The sequence below is a fragment of the Nicotiana tomentosiformis genome, chromosome 2 (genome assembly GCF_000390325.3).
Source record: "Nicotiana tomentosiformis chromosome 2, ASM39032v3, whole genome shotgun sequence".
NCBI classification, from domain to species: Eukaryota; Viridiplantae; Streptophyta; class Magnoliopsida; order Solanales; family Solanaceae; genus Nicotiana; species Nicotiana tomentosiformis.
This window is the reverse complement of record NC_090813.1, coordinates 4,533,321-4,544,702: the sequence shown is the minus strand read 5'-3', so window position 1 is coordinate 4,544,702 and position 11,382 is coordinate 4,533,321. Positions and strand designations below refer to the sequence as shown.

General features: G+C 36.7%; 1 protein-coding gene across 2 annotated transcripts; it reads left to right on the top strand.

The window, feature by feature from the left end:
* Positions 1–2,427: 2,427 nt before the first annotated feature.
* Positions 2,428–6,726, top strand: LOC104085541 (uncharacterized). Of its 2 annotated transcripts, none has more exons than XM_009589597.4 (3): positions 2,428–2,605; positions 6,164–6,285; positions 6,360–6,726. In XM_009589597.4, the coding sequence occupies exons 2-3, from the start codon at positions 6,192–6,194 to the stop codon at positions 6,494–6,496; spliced, it is 231 nt and encodes a 76-aa protein (XP_009587892.1). In that variant the 5' UTR covers positions 2,428–2,605; positions 6,164–6,191; the 3' UTR covers positions 6,497–6,726. The 2 variants fall into 2 exon arrangements, with proteins under 2 accessions (XP_009587892.1, XP_009587893.1); XM_009589598.3 differs by having other exon boundaries at positions 2,449–2,605; positions 6,176–6,285.
* The last annotated feature ends 4,656 nt before the right edge of the window (positions 6,727–11,382 follow it).

Sequence of the window (11,382 nt, the reverse complement as noted above, 5' to 3'; positions counted from 1 at the left end):
GGGGGGGGGGGGGGGGGCGGCAAAGGGGGTTGAAGAGTTGCAGTATGTATTAGGAATCTATTTGTGGGAACTCCACCAAGGGAATATAAATTCACACCTTTAAAGTGCATTGCTCTATTCTTGTTTTATGTTAAATGTTTACTAGAGATCATATATTCTCTTGAGTATTTATGTACTTATTTCAGGATTTAAATTATAGACGCAGACAACATAATGCTCTTTCTACACCATAATATTTTTTTACACCTACCGTGTAATTTAACATGTTATACTAAGTAAATATATGTAACTTAGACTCCCCTATTTCAATTGGCAGAAACAAAGTCAAACAAGAATTAGCACAACCTAGATTTTCTAACAGTCAATTTCTTCACTCAGTATTCATTTTACGGAAAAGGTCCAATAATATCCCTAAACTATTGGATATAGCTCACTTTTGTCCTCCGTTAGTAAACTGGGCCAGAAATATCCCCACGTTATCAAATTAGGCCACTAATGCCTTCAACCTAACGGCTAAACACACAAGCCTTCTCATCAGCATTATTTAGCTGACATGACATCCACATAAGCGGATCCACATAGGTCCGCTTATTTGGATATGTGGATCCGCTTATGTGGATGCCATGTCAGCTTATGTGGATGCCATATCACCTAAATAATGCTGATGAGAAGGCTTGTGTGTTTAACCGTTAGGTTGATGGCATTAGTGGCCCAATTTGCTAACGTGGGGATATTTCTGGCCCAGTTTACTAACGGAGGATAAAAGTGAGCTATATCCAATAGTTTAAGGATATTATTGGACCTTTTCCGTTCATTTTATTTTGCTTCGTGTTCCTCCTTTTTATTCTCCTCCATTTCCAATCTTTTCTTTTCTCTTCAAAATTCACTATAAACCAACATGTTTGTCAATTGTCATACACCTTCAAAGGATGACACTTAACCAAATACCACTCCATCAAATTCCATATGATCATATTTGATTGAGCATAAAATTTAAAAATATATTATATTAGAGATAGTAAAATAGAGTGTTAATGTAATGGGGTTAAAAATTAGTTTTATAAAGAGAACATTATCTCAGTATTTGGAATTTTAATAGTTTAATGAACATGAATCCTTGTAAATCTTAAAAGTTGTACAAAAACTGTTATGCATCAAAAAATTTATGTTTACGGAAAAAGAGTATCATATGAATTGAGATAAACATACCGAGTACTAATTATGTATTAAGCGTAGTTTTTTAATCTTCTTCTCTCTTTTTTTCCACATCGTCAATACTAACTTCAATTAATAGTAATTCGTAATCCTGCTCGATACATGACTGGAATAAGAAGAAAAAAGAACACGAAAAAAAAAAATTGAAGTTGAAGAACTTATTATTATATCTCCATTGACTGTGGCAAATCCGAGGCTATAGAGTTCTTTCTTTCCTTTTCTATTTCCATTTTATTTTCCCTTCTTTTTGGCTTTTCAATAATGGGGAATTTACGGTTAAAATTGATAAGTTTGACTCTCGAAATTCGAATTGCATCAAATAAATTGAACGAAGGGAGTAAACCTTATAATATTGGCATGTCCAATAATTACACCAAACACTAAAAATAGAAGAAAATACATATCTAAATGTGAGTTTCAATATAAATCTTTTCTTTTTCACGATGTTCGTTAAATCTAACAATCAAAATATGTTAAATATTTGACAAAGGAGAAAAATGAGCACTTTATAAGACTATAAAATTGTTCAATAATCTATACTATATTAAAAACACGAATGCCTTAGCGAAATATTGTTCGTCTTTTTTACCCCTTTAAAATAGAGTTCATATCGGATAAAATAGACATTTAATTATTGTTTTCCTAATATTTAGGGATTTGAAATCAACTAAAATTTTGGTTATTAAATTTTTTCTTATTTCAAGTAGAATTTTACCTTATGTAAATCATTTCGTTAGTTGAACTATGTGCCATAGCTTTAATACCACATAATATATTTCTTTTAATGGAAACACAAAATAACCTCAAAAATCCTCAAAACTAAACAATACAACCGGCCCATATCAACATCTAAGAAAATAGATATTCGGTCTAAGTTAGTAGTTTTAAAACACATTTTACCGAATAAGTTTCATTATTTAGAAGGAAAATACAATAAGCATTAAAGCAAGAAGAACCTGTCCAATAAAAATGGAAAAGAATACAAAATAAAGATTTCAAAATATAAAAGAGCTAAAGAGATTTACACTCCTCAAATTTGCTTTAAAAATTAAAATTATCCTCTAACTTTGAAAATAAAACATTCTTCCCCTCTTGTCATATGCAACATCTTATCTATTTTTCCACTGACATTTTCAATCCCTCTCTCTATGTAATATTTTTGAATAATATTATATAAAACTTGTATATTCATTAGTAAATGATTAAACTTATCGTAACATAGAGATTATTTTTGTCATTCTCTCTATTCTACTGTGAAAAGTTCGCAGACAACAGTCAAACGGCGTCGTTATTTAGCACTAAACCCCTTTTGAATTTCTAGAGCGTTCTAGCAAAGAACATTTCATTACCGTATCCTCGATTCCACATCTCTGCTCAGCAGCTCATCGTGGTAAGCTCCCGCTTCCTTTTTTTTTTTTTTTTTTTTTTTTTTAAAGTTCTTAACATGGGTTTTACTATTAGGGTATTGGTTCTTGCTCTATGTATATCTGAGAAAGAGAAATGACTAAAATGTTACGGAATTAACCTTGCTGTGACTGTATAGTCGGATTTAGGCTTTCAAATTTAAATCGACTGGTGCCAGCTTAGTATAAATAATTTTTTTTAAAAATTAAGTGGGTTTATATAATTCCCGTGTCCCAATTTATGTACCGTATTTTTTTCTTAGTTTGTTCGGAGAAGAATGACATTTCTATATTTGAAAATAGCTTAACCTTAAACTTACTATTTTAACCTTAATGAAATGATTTATAATTACACAAATGTCTATTGCATATTTTAGGCCACAGGTTTTAAAAGTCTCTCCTAGCATATTTCGCCAAGTTTCTAAAATTCCCTTATTTTGAAAAATATATTTTTTTTTAAAAGTGTTTTTCAATAAAGTACTTTTGGCGAAAGTAGTTTGTGGTTGACTAATTAATTTAAAAAATACTTTTAAACAACAATTAATGTTCGGTCAATCTTTTATAAACTACTTTTAAGTGTATTTTTCTCAAAAGCGCTTTTAAAATAAGTGTTTTTAGGGAAAAATTATTATTTTTTGCTTCTTAAAAAGTGTTTTTGCTTCTACTCAAAATTACTTCTTTTCCTCGTAGAAGCTTGGCCAAACACCTCAACTTTGAGAGAAAATTAAAGTGTTTTTTGCCTTAGAGAAGCTTGGCCAAACATGCTATTAAACTCCGTAGCCACCAAACAACGTCACATAAAATGGGATGGCGGAGTAGTTCGAGTTGATGGTTGTGGGGGCAACAGCACGCCCGTTACCAACGTGTAAACTCGACACTCTCGGTCGGGATTGGGGAGACTGAATGATTTGCTTATATCTTTGTAAAAGTGTGCTTTAAATTGCTAAAGCTCCTTGTATTATAGTTGGAAAGAAGCTTTATTGTTGTATGTTGGATTTGTTAAAGTTCACTCGGTTCTGTAGCCTATCGGGCAGCCCGGTGCACAAAATATCCCGCATTTACATATGTTCGGGGAAGGATCGCACCCCAAGGGGTAGACAGCCTACCCTAATGTAAGCATTAGTGGCTGCTATTAGGGTAGACAGCCTACCCTATCGGGCAGCCCGGTGCACAAAGCATCATGTTCTGTATCCTATCAAATTTTGAAAAATATGTTCTGGGTTTTTGGGGAAATATTTCTAATTGTACTTGCTTACAAAAGCGTGATATAGATTGGAAATATAGATCTAGAAGGAATTTTCTTCATTGAGTAAATATTGATTTGGTTGGACGGCATATATGTCCCACTTTTCTATTTTGAACTACGGCCTTTGAACTAAAAAAGAGGAAAAACATAAGTTTTTGCAATAAAATTTGAAACTGTTTAGTTGATAGTATAAGGTGAATCCTTTATGATAAGCAATGTATTCCTAGAGTTCATATGCCATTTGAATAATGAAATGGAAAAAGAACGTGAAAGCTCTCGGTCTTGATGTGAAGTTTACATTCTTAAGTAAGTTTTCTGCTACTTGATATTGGAATTTCTTTTTGTTACTTTTGTCCATTAGACAAATGTCTATTGCATATTTTAGGCCACAAGTTTTAAAAGTCTCTTATAGCATATTTCGCCAAGTTTCTAAAATCCGATTATTTTGAAATGTATTTTTAAAAGTGCTTTTCAATAAAGTACTTTTGATGAAAAACAGTATATGGTTGGATAATTAATTTGAAAAGCACTTTTGAGCAGCAATTAATATTCGGTCAAGCTTTTATAAACTACTTCTAAGTGTATTTTTCTCAAAAGCGCTTTTAAAATAAGTGTTTTTAGGGAGAAACTACTTTTTTCTGCTTCTCAAAAAATATTTTTGGTTCTACTCAAAATCACCTTTTTTCTTCGTAGAAGCTTGGCCAAACACCTCAACTTTGAAAGAAAATTAAAGTGCTTTTTGCCTTAGAGAATTTTGGCCAAACATGTTATTAAACTCCGTAGCCACCAAACAACGTCACATAAAATGGGATGGCGGAGTAGTTCGAGTTGATGGTTGTGGGGGAAACAGCACGCCCGTTACCAACGTGTAAACTCGACACTCTTGGTCGGGATTGGGGAGAGTGAATGATTTGTTTAGATCTTTGTAAAAGTGTGCTTTTAATTGCTAAAGCTCCTTGTATTATGGTTGGAAAGAAGCTTTATATTCTTGTATGTTGGATTTGTTAAAGTTCACTCGGTTCTGTTACATAGGGTTCGGGGAAGGAGCGCACCCGAAGGGGTAGACAACCTATCCTAATGCATTAGTGGCTGCTATTAGGGTAGACAGCCTACCCTATCGGGCAGCCCGGTGCACAAAGCATCATGTTTTGTATCCTATCAAATTTTTGAAAAATATGTTCTGGGGGAATATTTCTAATTGTACTTGCTTACAGAAGCTTGATATAGATTGGAAATATAGATCTAAAAGGAATTCTCTTCATTGAGTAACTATTGATTTGGTTGGACGACATATATGTCCCACTTTTCTGTTTTGAACAACGGCCTTTGAACTAAAAAAGAGGAAAAACTTAAGTTATTGCAATAAAATTTGAAACTGTTTAGTTGATAGAATAAGGTGAATCCTTTATGATAAGCAATGAACTCCTAGAGTTCTTATGCCATTTGAATAATGAAATGGAAAAAGAACGTGAAAGCTCTTGGTCTTGATGTGAAGTTTACATTCTTAAGTAAGTTTTCTGCTACTTTGATATTGGAATTTCTTTTTGTTACTTTTGTTCTCCCAGGGTCAACCACAAATGTATTGTACGTGGACGAGTTAACTGTCTGGAATGAGCATCATTCTTTGTTCTGATAGCAAAACTTACACTTTGTTTGTTGCGGTGGAAAATAGGGGTATTAGGAGGGGACAACGGCTATTTCCCTTACTTGGTTAGGTAAGATATCAGGGGTATGCGACGCCTTCATTAATTTAGGTGGAAAAGAGGAAATACATGTCTCTTACTTCCCTGTCAGTTGTACCAAACACATGACAGGAAGCATGAGTATCTTTTCAGGAGAAGTAAAAACAACAGTTATACCACCCGGCTACTAGTCAGCTCCCTTTTCTTGAGCCAAACAATGTACTCTTGAACTAAGAACTAAAAATAAAGATTTTAGGTCATATATACAGCTACAACTACTCGTTAGTGTTCTGTCCTAATTCGTGGTATTTCATATGGTAGGTCGCAAATCATACTGAACTCCTCAAAATTTATTCATGTGTTCCTTGCAATAACCTTTAACATAAATGCTTCACCACATTATGAAGCTCATGATATTATGATCTTATGATTTGTAACTTCTTTAAATCTAATGTGGCGACAGTGTTTTATTACCATGCTACTGTTAATAGTTCTTTTGCTGCACTAAAATCAGCTGGATAAAGTCATGAGTTCTATTTGCTTTTGAAGTGGAGCATCAAGGGCTCAAGGCCTTTCCTTTCCTAAAGCACTCAAATTTCTGTCTTACCGGGTTTTAGGTTATCTTTCAGTTGTTGAAGTTCAACAATGGCAACAAAGTACATTATTGGTTCAGTGTTGGGATCATTTGCAATTGCATATGTTTGTGACGTTGCTATTGCAGACAAGAAGCTGTTTGGAGGCAAGTACGGGCTATTCTTTTACTTTGATTTTGACTTTGGTCGTGCTAACAGACATTCATGTCATTTCATACAGGTACTACTCCACATACTGTTGCAAACAACGAATGGTGGAAAGAGACGGACAAAAAATTCCAGGCATGGCCTCGAACTGCTGGTCCCCCTGTGGTCATGAATCCCATCAGCCGCCAAAACTACATTGTCAAGTCTTGACTGAGGATATTCACTCCTGTGCTCGATTAAGATGCTTGGTCTCAGTTTCCTTTCATGCAAAGTTGTGTGGTAGTTCGATTGTAATAAATGTTTCTTCAGTTTGTGCACCTATGTATGTTTACTATCTTGTATCAGCTGAATAAACTGTGAAGGATACATGATCAAATGGATAAAATTAGCTACTTATGTCTTGACTTAATATATATGTTGATTCTCTGCTTTGTGTGTAACTTTGTTTCAGGCTAAATTAATAAAATATCTGTATAAGGTGCATACCCCTAGTGTTGCAGTAATCTTGCTTAACAGTGATCCTAGGTTTTTTCAAGAAATGGTTTGTGGATATCTGGTCAACTTTAGTCTTCTTGCTTTGGTGAAGCACGTTATAGCAGCAATGCTCTTCTTCTATTTGTATTAATGCCTCTATGGATTATGATCATATAATACAAATTATGTTTACATCATATTTTGTCTATAGGACTACAAACATTGTAATATTCAAAGATAGCAATTTACCAGTTTGTGATTTCCAATTGATATATTTGTATCCGGATGTGTTAATGGCATTCCAAGTTTCTTTTTCCGCAGACAACTTGAGTTAAAGTATCAAACTCATTAGAATCAATGATGTTGACATTCGCTATATTGTTTTTCAGATACTGAGTAATTCGTTTTTGTTGTATAAAGTTTAAGGAAGAATGATTTACTATTCTTTTCTTATTTCGTTTTGATCTTATTGCCTATTACCAACCTCATCTTGTAGACCTAATATCCTATTTTTCCTTCTTTAATTTGTATGGTTGATACTTGATAGGTGGAAGAACTTTGTATTAAGCATCAACCTCACTATACCAATTTATTCTAGATTTGGATCTCCTACATGCCTCTTCTTGTTTGAGTGTTTCACTAAAATCTTCGGTGAGTCTTTATCGAGATTTAATACTAAGAAATAGCTATGTTTCCTTGAAGAGCTCTTTGAATGCCTTCAAGTAATATATTTTCCTTCCCAAATTTCCAATTAGCCATAGTCATGAGGTTATTCCAAAGTATTAATCTATTGTTATAGTAATTGAGTAAATAAATGGAAAGTAACCATTGCTTAGGGAGTATAAGATTATACCCTCATCATGCAATGGAGCTCTTGGATTGTTCCACCAATTTGAAAGTCTTCATCGTTCATGCAATGGAGCTCTTGAATTGTTCCACCAATTTGAAAGTCTTCATCGTTCACCTGGGATAATTGGTTGTGGCATCTTTGCTTTGGAAATCATGTTTTTGTATATGGTGAAATATGTTATATTAAATAATTACATAAGGAAGTGACACGTGGAGCCAAAGACAGAGGATAACTGAAATCGAAGGCAACTATTCCGTCTATTATCGGAAAGAATGGTACTCATAAAGATGAAATAGATGCCTGCCGCCCAGTAGCATTTAGTGAAGAATATTCTACAGCATTTAGTACACTATCCGTTAAAAAGAATTTGACATTCATGCCTGCCGTTACACATTCTTCAATGGCCTTCATAATTGACATTAAAGAAGGGTTTGATCCTAGGACCTTGTTCCCTATGTGCAGCTATAAATAGTGAGCTTTATTATCAATGTAAAGGACATGAATTTTCTGGCAAACTTACGCTACACTCTATTCAAAGCTTAATATAATTTTATCTTCTTGCTTTTTGATTTCATTGTTGTTGTGTCCGGAAGCCTTGCTCCCAAAACTACTGTTTCTGCTATTTCATCTCCATATCAAGGGTAAGTATTGCATATTTATCTAATTCTTCTATTATCTCAGGATCAAATTAGTTCACTTGTCTAGAAACCACGTATAAATTCAACTGTACCGTTTTACGGGTAAATAGTTTGGCGCCCTCCGTGGGGCCTAGACAGTCGTGTAATTAAGTTGGTCGTTGCCTCTTTTACTAATATGTTTTGATTATTTGTTCTTAGCAAAAAATCACAGAAAATGACAGATAATGGTGTAAACAACACACCTAATCCTGAGGCCCAAGGAGACTAGCCTCAGCACGAGGATTCAATCAGTGATACACTCAATAAAGGGAACGATGCCATGCCGGTCCACGACAGGCGGTACCCGCGACATGTTCGGGAGGCGACTCCTGATGATGCTGAAGAGGAGCATGTTGTTGAAGCGGTAAGGGTCCCGCATGAGCAACATGAGGTCATTCTAGGCCATCTCACACGACATGATAAGGTTATGACAGAACTAAAGCAAGTGTTATTGGGTGCTTCCAATAACGTGAATGGGCGAGGTCCGGTTCCTCCCAGTGCTCCCGCAAATAGAACAACACAGAGGGTCAACAACAGTACCCCGAGGGACGAGGTCGGCTTCGATGGGGCCGAGAGGAATGGATCCGGACACAACAACGAGAGCGATCCCTTCAAAAGAGAACTCATACGGTTTATGAAGAAAGTGAACACCCGCATGGACCAAATCCCGATTGCACCATCGGTGCTGAAAGGACTGAACTCAAAGAAATATACTCAATTGCCGTACAAATCAAGCGCGATACCAGAATTGATCCCGAAGCGGTTTAAAATGCCTGATGTGCCGAAATATGATGGAACTTTGGATCCTCATGAGCATATTACCACCTATACAATAGCGGTAAAGGGGAACGATTTAGCTCCCCACGAGATCGAATCGGTTTTTCTAAACAAATTCGGAGAGACTATCACAAGGGGAGCCCGGGTGTGGTATTCTATTTACCCGAGCATTCCATATATTCCTTTGAGATGCTCGTTGATTCTTTCATTAAGGCTCATGCCGGAGCCAGAAAGGTGCAGGCCCGGAAGGCCGACATATTCAGAATTGCATAAGGAGAGTCCGAGTTGTTGTGGGAATTCGTAACCCAGTCCCACAAGGAAAGGATGTTGCTCCTGGCTGTTCTGGATGAATGAGAAGCATTCACCAATGGCTTGAATCTGAGAAGTTCCGATGCTTCCCGGAAGTTGAAGGAAAGCTTGCTCGAATTCCAAGCGACGACTTAAGCGGATGTTCACAACCGGTACAAGTCAAAGATAAGGATTGAGGATGACCAGCTCAGCTTCCCGGTTTCAGCTAAGGTTCGGGAGAAGAATAAAGAGAAATCAAAAGATGATTTCGTCACAGATAGACAGTCTTCAAGGGGCCGATTTTGCTTTATGAACGAGCCGAAGGACGCGACAGAGGTTTTCGAACGGAAGACATGTTTGCTACTGATAGCAGAACTGATCACGGTCGAAACAACAGATTGCTACAGGACAAGGAAACATCAGGTTCTCGAGATCCTTCCTATCCCAGATTTTCAGAATACAACTTCAACGTCGGTGTATTAGAGTTTGTGTCGGGTATGAGGAACATTAAAGAAGCACGGTTCTCGAAGTTGATAAGGTACTATCCCAGCCAGAGGGATCCAAATTTATGTTGGAAGTACCACGGGACGAACGACCACCGGACTGGAGACTGCCGACATCTGCGTGAAGAGGTGGCGACACTACTAAAAAATGGCCATCTTAGGGAATTCTTGAGTGACCCGACCAAAAACAATTACGGTCACAACCGTGATAACACGGAGCTCTCAAAATCAGGATAAGATCCCTCGCGCCAGACGATCAACATGATATTCAGGGGGAACGATATTAACGGGGTTACCTTCTCGACCTCTTAAATTTAATGTCGATTGTTTTGTGTGGTCGTATGCGGATATGACAAGTATCCCGACGAAAGTTGTCGTACTCAAGATAATTTTGGATACAAGCATCCCTCTGGTAAGGCAAAAGAAACGTCCTATTACCGAGGCCAGAAATAAATTCGTCAAAGAAGAGGTAGATCACCTACTTGATATCAGTTTGATCTGAGAGGTAAAATATCCGGACTGGCTAGCTAACGTAGTAGTAGTAGTTCCTAAGAAGAACAATAAATTTTGCATGTGCGTAGACTATAAGGACTTGAATAAGGCTTGCCCAAATGACTCATTCCCACTGCCAAACATCGATCAAATGATTGATGCGGCTACCGGGTACGAATTAATGGGTTTCCTCGATGCTTATTCTGGGTACAACCAAATTAAGATGAACCCATTAGATCAAGAAAAAACTTCGCTCATAACATATTTTGGCACATATTGCTATAATGTGATGCCCTTCCGGCTAAAGAACGCCGGAGCCACTTATCAGCGGCTTGTAAACAAGATGTTTGAAAAAAAGATAGGGAAAACCATGGAAGTTTATATAGACGATATGATTATTAAGTCTTTGAATGAAGGTGACCATCTTAAGAACTTGCAAGAAACTTTTGACATCCTAAGGAGGCATAACATGAAGCTTAATCCCAAGAAGTGCGCGTTTGGGGTCAGCTCCGGCAAGTTCCTAGGATTTCTGGTATCACAAAGGGGGGTTGAGGTAAACCCCGATAAAATTAAAGACATCCCGGACCAGCTATCAAGCGTAAAAGAAGTTCAAAGGCTCAAATGGAGATTGGCCGCTTTGAGCAGGTCCATTTCCCGGTCATAAGAGAAGTGTCACCGTTTCTTTGCGCTACTCAAAAAGAATAACGACTTCAAATGGACTCCGGAATGCTAGCAGGCTTTGAGGGATTTGAAAAGGTACTTATCAAGCCCTTCGTTACTATCGAAGCCAGAAGAAGGCAAAAAATTGTTAATCTACCTAGCAGTCTCGGAAGTAGCAGTAAGCACTGTTTTAGTCCATGAGGACGAAGGTATGCAATCTACCATTTATTATGTTAGTAGAATTTTAACGGGAGCAGAAAATCGCTACCCACATTTGGAGAAACTGGCCTTAGCTCTCGTAGTCGTAACTCGAAAGCTAAGGCCTTACTTCCAATGTCACCCTATAGCTGTGGTGGCCACCTTTCCCCTGCAAAA

Bases quoted from the DNA above. Each gene is read 5' to 3' on its own strand.
- LOC104085541 (XM_009589597.4), top strand. From the start codon at position 6,192: ATGGCAACAAAGTACATTATTGGTTCAGTGTTGGGATCATTTGCAATT. The intron at 6,286-6,359 runs GCAAGTACGGGC...CATTTCATACAG, and splicing joins AGACAAGAAGCTGTTTGGAG to GTACTACTCCACATACTGTT.